Source organism: Borostomias antarcticus (assembly GCF_949987555.1).
Source record: "Borostomias antarcticus genome assembly, chromosome: 13".
Taxonomy (NCBI): domain Eukaryota; kingdom Metazoa; phylum Chordata; class Actinopteri; order Stomiiformes; family Stomiidae; genus Borostomias; species Borostomias antarcticus.
This window is the reverse complement of record NC_140246.1, coordinates 16,135,536-16,155,535: the sequence shown is the minus strand read 5'-3', so window position 1 is coordinate 16,155,535 and position 20,000 is coordinate 16,135,536. Positions and strand designations below refer to the sequence as shown.

Below are 20,000 nucleotides of genomic sequence, written 5' to 3'. Positions count from 1 at the left end.
TAGATGTGTGCTGTTGCTATAGAAACCGTTGCACCTGGGCCCGTCAGGGAGAGAGATTGAAACGAGCGAGACGGCGCCCACTTCTCTGGCCGTGTCCGAAATGCCTGCTACCTGCTATATAGCAGGCGAGAAGTAGCATGCTATATAGTACCTACTACTCCACAAAAACGATATAGCAGGCGAGAAAAATGTAGCATGCTACTCGAGTCAGGTGACGAGAATGCGTGGGTTACGTCGTTACGCTGAGGCGAAAAGGTGCTCAGTTACCCAGACCTCGAACCTGTGGTCTGGGTAACTGACAGTGGCCAGTTTTCTGTGGTATTTTTATTTCTCCACAACGCCCGGTATATACTCCCGGCATCAAACATCAGGGTATTATTATTATATTACACATGCATATGGATTTTTAATGAGCGTTCACCGCTCTCCCTGCTGTATTGCTTGTCCCTGCATAAGCATTGTTAAGTACCTGCCATCAAATCATGATTCTGTCAAATATATTGTTTCGAAAAATTATTTCTTTATCCAGGCATCTTAGTTTTACCAGTTTCATTATAGCGGAGCAGGTCATATTTGCTAGTATGTGGTATTTATTTTGTTCACAAGTTGGCGATCGTACAGCCAGGCTCCAGAGCTCCAGAAACCGTAGCCGTAGCAGAGGACTCTGGGCCGGCCACAATGTGATGCAGCTCGGCTTGGCATAGGGGTTCCTGGAGCTCTGTAGCCTGGCTGTACGATCGCAAAGTTGTGAACAGAATAAATACCACATACTAGCAAATATGACCTGTTCCGCTATAATGAAACTGTTTTCATTTTTTTGAAACGATATATTTAACACAATCGTGATTTAATGGCAGGTACTTAACAATGCTAATGCACTGCTTCCTGGCGTCGGACATGACAGCGGTCCTGAAAATTTAGCTGAACAGTGACATAGCATCTGGAAAAGCATGCTCTGGACTATGCTACGTTTTTTGCCTTTTTTTTTCAGAAAATATAGCAGGCGAGGTAGCAGGCGAGAATAGCAGGCGAGAGGTAGCAGGCACAGTTTTGAAGTAGCATGCTACTTCAAAGGAGGACACTGGTCCTCCACCGGGATGAGGACCACCAGTCTCCTCACGTCTCTCCTCAGGATGACGGTCGTAAGCAGCTGGGAGTTCCTCTTGCGTTGCCCGACTGACAGCGAGGCAGGGAGGCCGGCACACGTCTTGACGTCTGCGTCCCTTACAAATCCTGTCTTGTCTGGGTACACCGCCTGGATCCGGCCGAGCCGGAACTGCCCCCGTGGGGCGTTTTGGTCGGCAATCCATACGATGTCGCCGATTTCAACATTTCTTTCTGTCCGATGCCATTTTGGCCGAACGAATAGATTAGGTCCGGCAAGTTCACTCCATTTCGCCCAGAACCTATCCACGCCGATCTGGATGGCCCTGAGTCGGCGCCAGGGATGGGTGCACAAGTCAAGCCCGCTTGTATCTCCTCCTAATCCTGCTCGTCCGAGGTATAGAGAGTTGGGGGTCAAATACTCGACAGAGTCTTCTTGTTCTTGTGCCCTGGCATCAATCAGTCTTTCATTCGTTAGGTTGGCCGCCTGGTAGAAGAGGGTTTGGAGTTCTCCCCAGGTGAGCGAGCCCATCGTCCCTCCAAGGCTTGTGAGTGCTCTCTTTATGAGCTTAACCGCAGCTTCCGCAGCCCCGTTGCGATGAGGTGCGTCTGCCGGGTGAAAGTCCCATGCCCACTCCGTTCCATTTTTCGCGGCTTCGTTTTCTATTGATGCTTTCTGTAAGCTAGCTAAATGTCTGTGCAGTTCACGTAGAGTAGGTTTAGCTCCAATGAAGTTAGTTCCTCTGTCTGACCATAATCTCTTTGGATGGCCTCTTAATGCTACGAAGCGAGAGTAAGCTTGGAGGAAACTTTCGGACGACTGGTCTGCATGGACTGCTCTTGATGCCATGCAACAGAATACTATGCCCCAGACCCTATTTCCCGTTCTCTTCTTGACAGCGTCCTTGATACCCTTTTCGGTGGGGGAAAAACAAAATAACCGAACAGTTATAAACCGAGGCCCACTGCACCGGATTAGTGCAGCGAAGAACAGCCGTGGACTGCAAAAAAAATTGGGCTCTGTCTCACCAAGGAGGCACAACCCACCCAGCGCCACCGCCGTCAAAGCCCGTTGACCAAGGATAAAGGAGCTTGCCACATAACGCCAAGAAAGTGGGATAAAGTCCCCATTAAAGGACCCCATGGTAGTAACGGTTGGCTCTCCAGTCAACAGACAGGGACTTGCAAGATGGAGATGGACTTGGACAAACTCAAGGTCATGCGATCAAGAGCACAGGCTTCATTCACCAAAAGGGCTAATGCTCTCACCAAAACTGGACTCTTGGAACCAAGCGAAATTCTGAGTGAATGGAGGAGCTTCAGGACGGACTTCTCGAAAGTCACCGATGTGGGGCTCGAGTATGCCGAAGCCCTGAGGCAATCGGATGATGGAAAGGTCGTAGCGTCTGCGGATCAAGTTGACGCGAAGACAGCTGAGTGCGAGGAAAGGTTCCTCGAAGTGAAACGAGCCGCCCAAGAAGCATTCTGGGACGGCTACGCCGAGGCGGCATTTTCCACACAGGCCAAAATTGCTGAGTCGGCTACTACTCAGGCTGAAGAGGATGAAGTCAGCCCTCAGCGATCAGTCAAGGACCGCAGGCTGAGAAATAAAGGTCTGGACCGAGAGGTTGCTGAACTTGGAGAGATGCTGGGAGAGTGGAGAGAGCTGATTCCTGGTCCTAAGGCAGTGGATCTAAGGGCACGCTACGGGACACTAAGGAAGCGGCTCCTGGCATTGTCAGACAAGCTGGCGGAGGATGAAAAGGAGCAAGTGGATTGTGCAGCAAGGAACCTGGAGGAGCAGGGCGACGAGGCTGGCGACCCGCCAAAGAATGCTGCGGGAGAAACAGCTCCCCCGTCTCTCCCTAATAAGCCCGCCGGTCCCAAGCCGGAACTCAACACCAGCGAAGCGCTGACCTTCACACCCAGCAGGCCCTCCATCCCTGGGATGGGAGCTTCTAGCACAAACGCCCTGCCCCGCTCACTGCAAAGCAGCCCCAGTGTGATCCAAGGAGCCTTTGACCACAGGCCTCAAATCAGCCTTGAAAGAGCACGGCTACCCACTTTCTCCGGTGACATGAGGGACTACTACCGGTGGAAGGCCGAGTGGGAGGACTTACAGCAATTGGGAAACCCACAAAGAACGGAATGCGTGAGAAAGTTCCACCTTCTGAGCAGCTTAAACGAAAGGGTCAAGAAGGATCTCGTCCTATCCAGCTGCGGCTCCGCTGACGATGTGTTTAGGCTGCTAGATAATAAGTATGGGAATAAGGCAAAGATTGTCTTGCTGATCACCAACGAGGTCCAGGCTCTTCCCCCCATCAAAGGGAACAACCCCAGAAGAACGATTGAACTCATTCAGGCTGTGGAAAGAGCGCTGTGTGACCTCCAGATCCTCGGAGAAGAAGACGCCGTGAAGAACCGAGTGGTTGCACAGTCTCTGGAAAGCAAGCTTCCCAGCTCACTTAAGAAGGAGTGGATCACGCACAAAACCGACCCTGCAAATATGTTCTCTCCACTCTACCACTTTGACTGCCTCCTGAAATTTCTGAAGAGGCAGGAGGACATCCTCGAGGAATTGGACCAGTTGGAGCCGAGCCCTGCGGAGAAAGGCCCTGCGGAGAAAGGCCCGGCAGACTATCCGGAAAGGAGGGTGAAGAAGGCTTTCACTAAGTCCACAGTGGGCCAGAAGGACGATCATCCAAGCTGCACTGTGTGTGGAGACGATGCGCATGCCGGCAGGCTGTTCGCATGCAAAACCTTTAGGGAGCAAGACCTCTCAAGTAAAAGAGCCCATCTAAAGAAGACAGGGTCGTGCTCCAAGTGCTTGCGGCCTCACGCCAAGGATGGCAAAGGATGTACTCCAAGATACCTCTGCCCAAAAATAGACTGTCGGAGAGGAGGGGTTTCAGATCACAACTATCTTCTCTGTCCCAAGCCACCTACCCCGAAGAACGACTACGGCAGTGAGGAGCAGAGCACCACAAAGGTTGGAGGGAAGAAACTTGGCCTAACCGACAAGCAGGAGGAATTCCTGGCTGAACTAGAGAAGCAGCAGCAGCAGCTTACTCCGGAACTGAGAGCAAAGTATAAGAAAGCATTCTCGAACAAAGCAGGTAGCAGGCATTTCGGACACGGCCGTCTCAGCCCTGGCACTAGCCCCGCCCACTTCTCTGTCTCAGCCCTGGTGCTAGCCCCGCCCACTTCTCTGTTCCAACCCTGGCACTAGCCCTGCCCACTTCTCTGTCTCAGCCCTGGCGCTAGCCTCGCCCACTTCTCTGTCTCAGCCCTGGCGCTAGCCCCGCCCACTCGCCGGATTGGCTGAGCCACGGAGGATGAGGTCATTTCGTTCTGTAGAACTGACGTGTCTCTTCAGCACGGGGAACAGACGGCATAGGAACAGCTTGGCAGGGAACTCGGCTGTGTGTGTGTGTGTGTGTGTGTGTGTGTGTGTGTGTGTGTGTGTGTGTGTGTGTGTGTGTGTGTGTGTGTGTGTGTGTGTGTGTGTGTGTGTGTGTGTGTGTGTGTGTGTGTGTGTGTGGAGATGAGCAGGAGACAGATGGAGGATGGGCTGTTTACAGCGAGCGTTGGTTCCGACGGTCCTGAGACGATGACTCAGCCGTTGTTAGCGGGGAGGTGAACCACACTGGGTCACACCTCTGATCCCTGACCCCTGACCTCACCCCTAATACCTCCCTCGGGCAGACAACTGACTCAGTCACTCCTCAAACCTCCAAAAACTGCAGTCAGCCAGACACAGACACACACACACAGAGAGCTGGACAGTTTTGAGGACTCACATCCCATAATAGTTAGCGTGTTAATGTGTAAATCCAGGGTTGTTGTCGGGGCTCCAGGGAGGCAGAACTGTGTAGATCATTAAAAACTTCAAACTGAGAGAGTTCAGATGCCAGAGGAAAGATGCTGGGACACACACTGGAGAAAACACACACACACACACACACACACACACACACACACTTACACACACACGCTCACACACACACACACATACACACACACGCTAACACACACACATACACACACACACACACACACACACACACACACACACACACACACACACACACACACACACACACACACAAAACCACACACGCACACCCCAGTGTGAAGTATGGAGCCCTTGCGAAGCTTCCTGGCTGGTTTGTAATATCTGATGAGAGGTTCAATAGCCTGTGGATTGTCCCTGGGCTAACACTCCTCTGGACTAATATAGTGTGTGTCGGTGTGTGAGCATGTGTCTGTGTGCGTGTCTGTGTGTGTGCGTGTGTGTGTGTGTGCGTGTGTGTGTGTTCGTGGGGGGTCTATCTAAGGCGGGGTCTTGGCTATTTGTAAACCTCAGAGTGCTGGTTCTGCTTCACATCAGTAGGAGGGCCACAAACAGGTTCAATAATTCAACATGCTCACAGCTGGACACACACACACACACACACACACACACACACACACACACACACACACACACACACACACAGAGCAAGGTTAATGTATGGACCCAACAGCTAACTTGTCAACAGTTGGGCAGGTGTGTGTTGCGTGTGTGCGTGTGTGTGAGTGTGTGTGTGTGTGTGTATGGGTGCGTGGGCTTGCGCGTGTGTGACATCTGAAGGTGAGCTTTCTCAGGCTGCCCTTATTTATTCCCTATCCATACCAGGAGGGTGGGTATTGGCAGAATGTGTGCTTGTGTGTGTGTGTGTGTGTGTGTGCGTGCGTGCGTGCGCGCGCGCGCGCGTGTGTGCGTGCCCCTGTGTGTGTATGGGGTGTGATTCGTGCCAGCGTAACAAACACTCAGTGCTTTCGTCGCCTGCATTGCGTGTATAAAGGTACTTTGGCGAGCTGATTAATTGGCGTGCATACACGCACGCGTTACGAGTCGCTCGCATTCTCAGAGGGTGACGTGTCAAAACTGCCGTGCCATTTTTGCGCACATGCATGTAACGTTTGCACGCTCGTGTTAAGTCAGCGGGCACTAGAAGCTGCGAGCGGGGCTCATTTGTCCATATTGAATAAAAATTAATAATATTTATTTGCACTCAATCAAATTCCAGGACCCTCCTTGCATAACTTTTCCTAGATATGTGTCGTTTTATCTCCACTATCGCTACATTTTCAAATAGGTTGTGGCTGTTCGAACTGGTGCTGACGGTGCTGCAGCGCCCTCTATTGACAAGAAACACGTGTATCTGAACATTTGTTTTAAATTGCGAAGAAAGAGTCATTCAGATATTAGGCTTTATTAAAAACAAGTTGCTTAACATGTGCGAATTCCATTTATTGAGAATGCATTACCAATTGGCAAGGACGAGATTAGAACCAGCTATGATTTAAAGGGACTGACCTTACACGTGCGGCCGCTAACACGTCTGCTGCGCTTGCAAGGCACTGGCACGTTTGACACGTCGCTATGCAATTTCTGCACACATTACAAGCGAACGTACGTACGTTCATCTATGATTTTACCAAACTGTCATGTGTAGTGTTGGTGTCGCATATGTGAGGCGCATCTAACCTGTAGTGTTGCCGTCACGCACACGATGCGCAATTCGTGTAAACAACATGTGCACTGCGTCTGCGTGACAGGTACGTTACAGCTATGAGACGTCTGTCTCTCCATTGTTTGTCAATGGAAATTATACACGTGCGTTTAGACGTTTGATGTCATCGCGTCTTCTTAAGTAGGCGCAAGTCAAGCGTTTCAGTATGGTGTGCTGGCACTAATCACACCCCATAGTGTGTGTGCGTTCGCGTGCGCGTGCGTGCGTGCATGCGTGGGTGCGTGTGTGTGTCAGTATGTGAGAGATCCCGAGAGAGATATTTCCTCTTCATATAACGCATGTATCTCGGTACCTACTAGTGAAAAAGATCCTCACAACTCAGGAGGTAGAGCAGGTCGTCTAATGATCGTAGGGTCGGCGGTTCGAGTCCCGGCTCCTCCTGACGACATGTCGAAGTGTCCTTGGGCAAGACGCTGAACCCCAAACTGCCTACAGTGAGCAGGTCAGCACCTTGCATGGCAGCTGCCACCATTGGTGTGTGTGAATTAGAGACGCACCGATCCACTTTTTTTCAGTTCCGATCCAATTCTGATTCCAGAATTTGGATATCTGCCGATACCGATCCAATACCGATACCAACAGTCTTTTTTCTTGAATAATTATTTATCATTAACTTAATTAATAATTAATTATTAACATACACTTTGCACACACCATATTCTTACTGTATTGCTACTCTACTGCATTGAACTGTTTTTATTAGGATATCTTGGATCTTGTTGTTGATGAGCCAAAACATAATCATTTTTACCCAACATATGGCGACTTGTACTGTGTATTGGATGTAGGCCTAATGAAAGAATCCTTCAATCCTACTTCAAGCTATTCATTTTCTCATATCAGCGCCCACGTTCATGAAATAAAAAGACATCATGGAGACACTTTCCAACCGCAGCTTCGTCCTCCAGACCAGCAGTGGCCAGCGCAGTAGACTCAGAAGACTGAGGAACGGGGTTCCGCAGGGGTCAGTTCTCTCACCGATGCTGTTCAACATCTACATACATGACCTACCTGACACAACATCCAGAAAGTACGGCTATGCAGACGATCTTGCCATCATGCTGAGACGTCCAACGTGGAAGGCGATGGAAGATGGCCTTAACAAAGATATGGGCACTCTGGTAGCATACCTTCGAAGGTGGCGTCTACAGCTCAGCATCGGAAAGACAGTTGCAGCAGCATACCATCTAAGCACCAGAGAAGCAAAGAGGGAACTGGAGGTGCGTGTCGACAACAAACGCCTGGAGGTCCAGCAAGCTCCGAAGTACCTCGGTGTGCGTCTGGACCGGACCCTGACCTTCAGACAACATCTAGAAGAAGTCAAGGCCAAAGTTACATCTAGGGTTGCGCTGATCCGCCGCCTTGCGGGAATAACCTGGGGAGCATCCGCTAAGACTCTGCGAATATCGACCCAAGCTCTGGTCTTCTCTGCAGCGGAATACTGCGCCCCAGTCTGGTGCAGAAGCCCTCATACAAGCAAAGTTGACGTGGCTATAAACAGTGCCCTCCGAATAATTACTGGATGCCTGAAGCCTACCCCAGTGTCCCTCTTGCCAGTCCTCGCGGGAATAGCCCCGGCCGGCCTCCGACGGGAGGCTGCCACCCTCGCCCTGGCCAGGAAAGCAAAAAGATATGAGTGGCACATCCTGCACAACACCACAACAACAGCGGCTCCTCCAAGCAGACTCAAATCCCGCCACCCCTACAACAAGGCAGCGCAAGAGATGCTCAATTCCATCTCTGAGGACATCTCCAGAGATGCTTGGCTGGCAGCAGCTTGGAAGCAGGAATGGCAGTCAGCAGGGCCCTCCCGCGTCCATCACTACATCTGGGACCCAGGAGGTGGCGCCATAGGAGGAGACGACCTACCACGCCGGCAATGGACCACACTGAACCGCCTGCGAACTGGGGTTGGTCGTTTTAAAACATCGATGAAGAAGTGGGGCCTGGCAGACAGTGCGGCATGCGAGTGCGGTGACCCTGAACAGACAGCCGAACATATAATCACCTCTTGCCCCTTGTACAGACCACCCTCGGAAGCCAGCCTCTTTGACCTAGGACCCGAGATGTTGGCATGGCTACACGACACCGAGTTGGACCTCTGACGTTACACGAAAGAAGAAATAAAAAGAACTAATTAGTAAAATATAAGCTTGGGATGAGACCCCCTGTCTGCTCTGCTCTCCTGTCACTCACTGCACACCTGCAACAGAGTGGGTCTCCGCCTCAGTAGAGCAAAACGCTGTCACATTTCACTGTGAGACGACAAGAGCAAGGAGAAGAAGAGATGGCTCTAGTTTACAGATTGCCTCATTAATGTTATCAGGTCCCCTATTAGCTTTGGGTTTAAATCTGAAATATTGCCAAATAGGCTCATTTGCTTTTGGAAATCCTCCGCCACCGTCGAGAGTAACCAAGGTGAGCAACTCCAGACTTTCACTTTCAATCACAAACTTTCTTTACAAACTATTTTAAACTTTTGAACAACAGACAGCGGTTGCCCATCCATAGCAATGAAATCCAACACCTTTTCAGTGTTTTCTGTTTCGTCTCCTTTGTGTTTTAAGCTTGATTTATCACCACCCCTCAGAACATTGACTCTGCAAATATCGCAAGCAGCTGTCAAACTAGTCGATGTACGTTAGTCAGTGTGAAACATCTCCAGACGGGAGCTTGCTGCGGGGTGAGCGTGTTGCTGGCGCATGACGTCACATGCTGTGCACAGCATATAAATGGATAGAATAGATCGGTTCCTATGGATCGGGCCCATTGCCACCGATATCCGATCTAGTTATTTATTCAATATCGGGGCCGATACCTGATATAAATATTGGATGGGTGCATCTCTAGTGTGAATGGTTGAATGAGTGGCCTTCATTAGAAAGCGCCTTGGATAAAAGCTCTACTCTATATAACTGCCACACACTCTTCCTCTCTCCCTCTCTATCTTCCCCTCCCCCTCTCTTTCTCTCTCTCCCCTCTCTCTCCTGCTCTCTCTGTCTCACTCTCTCCTTCTCTTTATCCCTCTCTCTCTCTCCCTCTTTGTCCCTCTCTCTCTCCCTCCCTCTCTCTCTCTGTCCGTCTCTGTCTCTCTCTCCCTCCCTCTCTCTCTCTGTCCGTCTCTCTCTCTCTCTCCCTCTCTCTCTCTGTCCGTCTCTGTCTCTCTCTCCCTCCTTCTCTCTCTCTGTCCGTCTCTGTCTCTCTCTCCCTCCTTCTCTCTCTCTGTCCATCTCTCTCTCTCTCTCTCCCTCTCTCTCTCTCTGTCCGTCTCTCTCTCTCATTCTCTGACCTCTAACAGAGGGTGTCCAGATGATCCCTGCTGTTGCCCAAACCCTGAAATGACCAGAGGCCTCAGAGAGAGAGAGAGAGAGAGAGGAGAGAGAGAGAGAGAGAGAGAGAGAGAGAGAGGAGAGAGAGAGAGAGACAGAGAGAGAGAGCGGAGAGAGAGGGAGATAAAGAAAAGAAATGGCGAGAGGAAAGGACACAGAGAGAGAGAGAAATGGAGAGAGAGAGAGGGGGGGGGGGGGGCAGAAAGATGCCAATAAAGCCATTGACTTAAGAGTGGAAAAGAGAATGAGTGAGAGGAGAGAAGGAGAGAGAGGAGAGAAAGAGAGAGAGGAGAGAGAAAGAGAGAGAGAGAAAGAGAGAGTGGAGAGAGAAAGAGAGAGAGAGAAAGAGAGAGTGGAGAGAAAGAGAGAGTGGAGAGAAAGAGAGAGAGAGAGAAAGAGAGAGAGAGTAGAGAGAGAGAGAGAGAGTGGAGAGAGAGAGAGAGTAGTGAATGTGCTCATACCCTGGTCTACTCTGTCCACGCAGCCCCAGGCAGAGTCTCTCCCTGCTGTAGGACCTCACAGACCTCCGCTCTCACAACGTGCGTGTGCGTGCACGTCATGGAGGTGGCCCTCTTAATGAGCTGGTCTGTAGTGTGTGTGTGTGTGTGTGTGTGTGTGTGTGTGTGTGTGAGTGAGAGAGTGAGACAGTAGGGTCCTGGGTCAGTCTCATACCTTCACCACATCAATATTTCACATCTGCTTCTCTTCACTAACACAAATTACATCTTTCGCTATCTCTATCTCTCTTTCTCTCTCTCTCTCTCTCTCTCTCTCTCTCTCTCTCTGTCTATCGATCCACTACAGTTTGCTCTCTCTCTCTCTCTCTCTCTCTCAACCTCTCTCTGCCTTCTATCTCCCTCTCCACCTATCCTTCTCTCTGTTTTATGTTTTATTTCTTTGTGTGTGTGTGTGCGTGTGTGAGTGTGCACGCATGTGTGTGGTTGTGTGTGTGTGTGTGTGTGTGTGTGTTTGGAATCCCCTTGGCTTCGTTTATCCGTATGTTAGCAGACATGCAGCTTAAATTCACATATGGACTTTGTGTGAATCCTCAGCTCTTATCTCTCATGTAGTTTCACTCACACACTCCTCTTCCTGAGGGGACTTTGGGCAAACTTCACCTCTCAAACAGGACAGTCATGAGTCCTATAGGGCTGCAGGATATATGACTATAGGCTTACAGGATATATGACTATAGGGCTACAGGATATATGACTATAGGGCTACAGGATATATGACTATAGGGCTACAGGATATATGACTAGAGGGCTACAGGATATATGACTATAGGGCTACAGAATATATGACTATAGGCTTACAGGATATATGACTATAGGGCTACAGGATATATGACTATAGGGTTACAGGATATATGACTATAGGGTTACAGGATATATGACTATAGGCTTACAGGATATATGACTATAGGGTTACAGGATATATGACTATAGGCTTACAGGATATATGACTATAGGGCTACAGGATATATGACTATAGGGCTACAGGATATATGACTATAGGGCTACAGGATATATGACTATAGGGCTGCAGGATATATGACTAGGAATACTGGACAGGGAGGGAAAGATAGAGGGAGAGAAAGAGAGAGAGGGATGACAGAGAGAGGGATGATACAGAGATGGAGAGAGAGCGATGATGGAGAGGGAGAGAGAGAGGGATGACAGGGATGATGGAGAGAGGGATGATGGAGAGGGAGAGAGAGGGATGACAGAGAGGGATGATGGAGAGGGAGAGAGAGGGATGACAGAGGGATGATGGAGAGAGGGATGATGGAGAGAGGGATGACGGAGAGGTAGAGAGGGATGATGGAGAGAGGGATGATGGAGAGGGAGAGAGGGATGATGGAGAGGGAGAGAGAGAGGGATGGCAGAGAGGGATGATGGAGATGGAGAGAGGGATGATGGAGAGGGAGAGAGAGAGGAATGACAGAGGGATGATGGAGAGGGAGAGAGGGATGATGGAGAGGGAGAGAGAGAGGGATGGCAGAGAGGGATGATGGAGATAGAGAGAGGGATGATGGAGAGAGGGATGATGGAGAGGGAGAGAGAGAGGAATGACAGAGGGATGATGGAGAGAGGGATGATGGAGAGGGAGAGAGAGAGAGAGAGGAATGACAGAGGGATGATGGAGAGAGGGATGAGAGGAGGAGAGGGATGACAGATGAAATGACTGGGGTAATCTCAGGCTTGGCTCTCACACTTCGGCAGACCTTAAATACCAGGCTTATTTATCAGCTGTCTGAGGACACACACTCTCTCTCACACACACACACACACGCACACACACACACACACACACACACACAAACTCTCTCACACACACAAACTCTCTCACACACACACAAACTCTCTCAAACACACACACACGTACTCTCTACTGGCACAGTTGAATGAAATTCCTACTCGTGTGCGTGTGTGAGTGTGAGTGAGTGAGTGTGTGTGTGTGTGTGTGTGTGTGTGTGTGTGTGTGTGTGTGTACGGCCCCTCTCCAGGTGGCATACTGTATGTCTAGGGGTATAGAGGGAGAGGAGCAACGCAACAAGCTGTGCCTGCGTACAGATCAGCACTTAGCCTGGCTCCCGCCCCTGAATCTGAATGTCAGGCTATAAGGGTGATGTGCTGCCAGGGCTTAGTGGGGTGAGAACCCTAGCAGCTGAGTTCATTGCATACTGGAGCCTCTCCAGGGCAGTGTCCGGTAGCCCAGTAGTCTAAGCGGGAGGAGATGAATGCATGAACGAGGGTCTCAGTGACGGAGTCGGAGAGATACGGCCGGAGTCTGGAGATGTTCCGGAGGTGGAAGAAGGAGGATTTGGTGTTGGGTATTCACTCACCCATCCAACAGATGACAGAGCGGGGTCAGCGGATGCTGAGGCGCATAGTGCGCAGAGGTCGCCAACTTTCTGCAAGTCTGGGTTTGGCGGTTGCCAGGAGAATGGTACTTGTCTGACTGCATTGTGCCAAGTGTGAAGTTTGGTGGAGGGGGGGTTATGGTGTGGGGTTGTTTTTCAGGAGCTGGGCTTGGCCCCTTAGTTCCAGTGAAAGGAACTCTGAATGCTTCAGCATACCAAGTGATTCTGGACAATTCCATGCTCCCAACTTTGTGGGAACAGTTTGGGGATGGCCCCTTCCTGCTCCAACACGACTGCGCACCAGTGCACAAAGCAAGAGCGAGTTTGGTGTGGAAGAACTTGACTGGCCTGCACATGCTATTTGTATTTTCTGATATCCTAGTTCCAATTGTATTTATATTATGTTTCAGTGGTAGAGTTCTATTAGATCTCCTCTCCATTGTCTTAAACATGTAATATTGTGTTGTATTTTGTATTATGTATTTTGTATTATGTAATTTGCAATATGCAATTTGTAATATGGTTTTGTAATCAGTCTTGGAGTGTATGATGACAGAGCAGGACCTATGCACACACCCTTCAAACAATTAGCGAACACACCTTGAGCCACCATGTGGAATGCTGTGATTGGCTGGGTTGTCCTATATATGTGGGTGCTTGTCCACCCTCTCTCCATTCTGATGAAGGTCAGTGGACCGACACGTTAATTAAACTCTTTAAAAGTTCTATATGTGCTCCAGAGTGCAGACTTTTTCTTTGTCCATGCACAGAGTCCTGAACTCAACCCGATAGAACACCTTTGGGATGAATTAGAGCGGAGACTGCGAGCCAGGCCAACATCAGTGTCTGACCTCTCAAATGCGCTTCTGGAAGAATGGTCAAAAATTCCCATAAACACACTCCTAAACCTTGTGGAAAGCCTTCCCAGAAGAGTTGAAGCTGTTATAGCTTTAAAGGGTGGGCCGACGTCATATTAAACCCTATGGATTAAGAATGGGATGTCACTTAAGTTCATATGTGTGTAAAGGCAGATGAGCGAATACTTTTGGCAATATAGTGTATATATACATATACATTAAGCATGTAACGGTATCAAAAACTCACGGTACGGTAATATCACGGTATCAAGGTCCACGGTACGGTATATCACGGTGTTAAACACAGTTTTAAAACAAAATTTAAAGAGGAAGAAGATTTGTACTTTGTAAAAAACCACCATAGCATTTATTAAACACACTTCTGATGTGTACAGTTTTTTTCTTTTAATTTAAAGTGCTTCTGCTTTCCTTACAATCACGGATCAACGATGATCCGTTGCACCACTATTCAGTAGTGATAGAGGAGGTCTGTGGGTATAGATGGTGTGAGCAGTGATAGAGGAGGTCTGTGGGTATAGATGGTGTGTTGAGCAGTGATGGAGGAGGTCTGTGGGTATAGATGGTGTGTTGAGCAGTGATGGAGGAGGTCTGTGGGTATAGATGGTGTGTTGAGCAGTGATGGAGGAGGTCTGTGGGTATAGATGGTGTGTTGAGCAGTGATGGAGGAGGTCCTTGGGTATAGATGGTGTGTTGAGCAGTGATGGAGGAGGTCTGTGGGTATAGATGGTGTGAGCAGTGATAGAGGAGGTCTGTGGGTATAGATGGTGTGTTGAGCAGTGATAGAGGAGGTCTGTGGGTATAGAGGGTGTGTTGAGCAGTGATGGAGGAGGTCTGTGGGTATAGATGGTGTGTTGAGCAGTGATAGAGGAGGTCTGTGGGTATAGAGGGTGTGTTGAGCAGTGATGGAGGAGGTCTGTGGGTATAGATGGTGTGTTGAGCAGTGATAGAGGAGGTCTGTGGGTATAGATGGTGTGAGCAGTGATAGAGGAGGTCTGTGGGTATAGATGGTGTGAGCAGTGATAGAGGAGGTCTGTGGGTATAGATGGTGTGTTGAGCAGTGATGGAGGAGGTCTGTGGGTATAGATGGTGTGTTGAGCAGTGATGGAGGAGGTCTGTGGGTATAGATGGTGTGTTGAGCAGTGATGGAGGAGGTCTGTGGGTATAGATGGTGTGTTGAGCAGTGATAGAGGAGGTCTGTGGGTATAGATGGTGTGTTGAGCAGTGATAGAGGAGGTCTGTGGGTATAGATGGTGTGTTGAGCAGTGATGGAGGAGGTCTGTGGGTATAGATGGTGTGTTGAGCAGTGAGAAGAGGGAAAGAGGCTGAGCAGAGAGCCCAGGTCTGATCTCTGATGCTGCGCTTCTACGGCAGGAGACTGGATGAAAGAAGTGACAGGTCTAGAAAAATTAACAACAACGACAGAAGAGGAAGAGAAAGAAGAGATGAGGAAGAAGAGAATGGAAAGAAACGATGGGAGGACAAGAGGGGGGCGTGCAGATCTAGGCTAGATGGTTCTGACATCTAGTTACAGAAAATCTCTCTACGGTTCGCACGTGGTCCGCGGATAGGTTTATAAAAATAATAAAACAAAAAAGGATGTAGGCGACGTGGTCACGTAGGGCGCATGTTCAATCCACACTAGTCCACCCAGAATTTAAGCAGCCCTTAGCTAAAGAATCCGACCGGGCTAAAGCTATTACAAAAGCTGCAGACATGAGGCCATATTCCGTCGTGCAAAACGAGGGGTTTAAACATATGCTGGATGTGCTTGAGCCCCGTTACGAGATCCCGTCACGCACCCACTTTGCTGAGAAGGTCGTGCCAAATCTTTACGAGCAGGAAAAGGCAGAAGTTGTCAGTGAATTATCCCAGGCATCCTCTGTTGCGCTCACAGACGGGTGGACCTCCAGGGCAACGGAAAGCTACGTAACTAGTGTGGATTGAACATGCGCCCTACGTGACCAGTTGCTGGTTAGCTATGAGAGGCAGGATCCTAGCCGACCGTTGCATCCCCCAACCCGCAACGGAGGGTTATCAGCTTGGCTGGGACTCCGCCTCTCATCGCTAACCAGCAACTGAGCCAATTGAGCTAAAGGTGGTTAGCTAGCTCGTTCGTAATTTACTCGACCTGAATAAATATGACACCGATAAGCACACCGATGCCAATAGTTAGCTTGATATAACTAAGGCATCTGACCAGTCCAGAACAGTGAGTTAAGCCTACGGTTTTACCGAGCCAGTCCCAAGGTTACCACGTGACCAAAAAATACTGCGGTTACCGTAATACCGCGGTTACCGTAACATGCTTAATATACATATATACATATATAGTTGTTCTCTCTGTTTCTCTATCTCTCCCTCAGGTCATTCAGACAGACTTGTTAAGACGTAGTACTTGCGCCAATCGTACGTTTCGCCGTTGGTCTAAATTGAACAGACACGGATTGGTGTAACAGATTCAACCCCCTTTCGTTCCGTCTTTTGAGGTAGTGATATTCCCGCAACAGCCCGACTCCCCTTTTCATCTGAATGGTGCGTTCCGCCAACACGGAAGACTACTGAAGAACTGCTGATTGTTCACGCCTCTTTTAAATGCGGAGGGGGGGAATGCTATCTAAACAAAGAGCTGCCACGGAAATATTACACCTCTATCTAAATGGGCAGAGCGCAGATATTGTGGGTCCATTGCGGGACCTATTTGCAGCAAATTTGCAGAAGCTTTGTCTAAAAATGCCTCCTAACTCAAACTATCTCTCTCCTCCTCTCTCTAACTATCTCTCTCTCTAACTCTCTCTCTTTCTCTCTAACACCCCCCCACCCCCACCCCTGACTGACCTGAGTAGTTGATAGGTGTGTGTGTTTGTGTGTCAACTCTGCTCTACTCTATCCAACTCCCATCTGTACAAGAATGTATTCATTTGTAAAGAATAGAATATAATAGAATAGATGGACTTTATTGTCCACCGAGGTGGAAAATTGGCTCACCATACACAAAAAACAACAACATAAGAAGCCAAAAGGCTGTTAATAAGACAACATATATAAACAGACAGACAAGGTAAGTTAGACATTAAAGCAGTTCATGTCTCTGGTTTTATCTTGTTGGTCCCTTAGTGGAGTTGAGGATGCTAATGGCACTTGGGATGAAGGACTTCTTAAAAAAAAAAATTGTCACCAGAGGAACTCTATAGCGCCTCCCAGAGCTCAGAGGAACTCTATAGCACCTCCCAGAGCTCAGAGGAACTCTATAGCACCTCCCAGAGCTCAGAGGAACTCTATAGCACCTCCCAGAGCTCAGATTAACTCAATAGCGCCTCCCAGAGCTCAGAGGAACTCTATAGCCCCTCCCAGAGCTCAGAGGAACTCTATAGCACCTCCCAGAGCTCAGAGGAACTCTATAGCGCCTCCCAGAGCTCAGAGGAACTCTATAGCACCTCCCAGAGCTCAGAGGAACTCTATAGCCCCTCCCAGAGCTCAGAGGAACTCTATAGCACCTCCCAGAGCTCAGAGGAACTCTATAGCGCCTCCCAGAGCTCAGAGGAACTCTATAGCGCCTCCCAGAGCTCAGAGGAACTCTAGCGCCTCCCAGAGCTCAGAGGAACTCTATAGCGCCTCCCAGAGCTCAGAGGAACTCTATAGCACCTCCCAGAGCTCAGAGGAACTCTATAGCACCTCCCAGAGCTCAGAGGAACTCTATAGCGCCTCCCAGAGCTCAGAGGCTCAAACTGACTGAATAAAGGATGGGAGCTGTCGGCCAAGATGCTCCTGGCCTTCTTCCTCCTCTCTTCTCTAAAGAGTGTGGCCAAGTGCTTTTGGGGTTTACCCACTATCTTGCTGGCCATTGAAACAATCTGGGACCAGCATAATATTGTGTAAAAGGACATTATTCCAGCCCCCCCTGTGGGTGATGAACCAGACTCGTCTGTGTGAGAGAATGTTTCCAGGACCTTAACCTCAGCTCCCCTCAGCGCTCCTCTGACTCCCCTCACCTCAGCGCTCCTCTGACTCCCCTCACCTCAGCTCCCCTCAGCGCTCCTCTGACTCCCCTCACCTCAGCTCCCCTCACTTTGCCTGAGAGGAGGAACAGACATTGATTTTCATGTCTCCTGCGTGCGCAGCATTCCTGCCCAAGCCCGTCTCAGCCCTGACGCTGTCACAGACACACACACACACACACACACACACACACACATAGACAGAGACACACACACAGACAGACAGACACACGCACACACGGGCACACACACACAGACAGAGACACACACAGACAGACAGACAGACACACGCACACACGCACACGGACACACAGACACACACACACACAGACACACCAGACACACACACACACGCACTCACAGCCACCCATCCAGTGTGTGTGTGTGTCTGTGTGCCTCCTGCCAGAGTGTGTGTGTGTGTGTGTGTGTGTGAAGGCCTCTCTATCTCTTTCTCCCTCTCTCTCCATCTCTCGGTCTCTCTCTCACACTCTCTTTCTGACATGCTCTCTCTCTCTCTCTCTCTCTCTCTCTCTCTCTCTCTCTCACACACACACACACACTCTATCTCTCACACGCTCTCTCCCTCTTTCTCTCTCTCTCTCTCTTTCTCTCTCTCTCGTATCTCTTCTTTAATTCCATCACGCCTTGCCTGGCTGGTGAAGTGACTGTTGGATCGTAACGGTAGACAGACTGAACCTGGCGGAGCTAAGAGAGGAGAGGGCTGATCTGATGAGACTGATCACGCTGCTGAGTGATTGTGATGCCTGAGTGGTTAACCCCCATCCCTCTCTCTCTCTCCCTCCCTCCCACCCTCCCTCCCTCCCTCCCTCTCTCTCTCTCTCTCTCCCTCTCTCTCTCTCTTTCTCCCCCTCTTTCTCTCCCTCTCCCTCTCCCTCTCCCTCTCCCTCTCCCTCTCCCTCTCCCTCTCCCTCTCCCTCTCCCTCTCCCTCTCCCTCTCCCTCCCTCTCTCTCCCTCCCTCTCTCTCTCTCTCTCTCCCTCCCTCTCCCCTTCTCCCTCTCTCTCTCTCTCTCTCTCTCTCTCTCTCTCTCTCTCTCTCTCTCTCTGCAGGCAGAGCCAGAGGGCTTCTCTCACTTCCACCTCTACGTCTGTGCTGCTTTCCTGGTGAGGTGGAGGAAAGATATCCTGGAGGAGAGAGACTTCCAGGTAAGAGCAGAGCACACACATCACACACACACACTCGCTCTCTCTCTCACACACACACACACACACACACACACGAACTAGGGATGTGCGCGACTAGTCGTTTAAACGACTAAACGGCGCAGCTTTTGCTAGTCGTTTAAGAAATAATAGTCGATTAAACGAAATATAATAGAATTAGATAAAAAATATTAAAATAATTAGTCACATCGTTCATTCATCTGCGCAATCCCTATTGTTTATGCTGCGTTCCTTTTGTATGGGAGCTCCGGATTTGGCGCCTATACACCTAATACGTAGTCTGACATCCGCGGTCTTTAATATTATAGTCATTTAACTTATGCTATTCAATGATCAGGGGTGCACGGCACATTGTCACTAAAGTGTGCTCATATTAATTAATGTAGCCTAATCATTTGGTTTGTGAAAGTCAAATTGACGGAAATCTGTGCAACAATAGGCTATGACTAGATTCCAAGAGGTGCGCTCACTTTGCCGAGTTGAACTCTGAAGGAGGCAGACCATTAAATTCGCAAAACATAGGTTTATGCATACTAGTATACATCCAAGCAACTGTCGCCTACTCCGTGTTTTAAATAGCCAAACCAGACTTGGAGCGAGATGCGCAACGAGTGAAAATTGGCTTCCGCTGAATGTTGGTTAGAAAGATAGAGGAACTTTATTGCAGACACGCAAGTAGATATAAAACATAATATTGGCACAGTAGGCTACTATTTATTTCACTTTATTATTTGCATCATTCTTTGGGACCAATGTTTGAATAAATTTCCCTTCGAACGTTATTGCCCTCTCTGACATCCGCGGTCTTTATGTGAAATCTAGTTTTAGCCTACTGAAACATTACAGGCTATAGACTAGCCTACTCTTCTTCAATTAAACAAAATAAATCACATTGATATCTTTGCTAAGTAATAAGCTGTAAGGACAGGCTGAACTACTGTTTTGCACTGGCAAACAAAGGAGAGTGTGTGACAGCCCTGCGCAACGCGTGCAAATTGACTGCCGCTGAGTGGTTGGGAAACATCAAGAATAGTCCTGCATCTTAGCTTGCAAAGTTTGAGAAACA

General features: G+C 49.3%; 1 protein-coding gene across 1 annotated transcript in view; it reads left to right on the top strand.

Annotated features, from left to right (window-relative positions):
- tbc1d22a (TBC1 domain family, member 22a) overlaps positions 1–20,000 on the top strand; it is a gene marked incomplete at its 3' end in the record, with an annotated part of 77,800 nt that overhangs the window by 33,683 nt on the left and 24,117 nt on the right. The window contains 1 exon segment of the mRNA XM_084448024.1: positions 18,821–18,916. Within this exon segment, the coding sequence (XP_084304150.1) occupies positions 18,821–18,916 (96 nt within the window).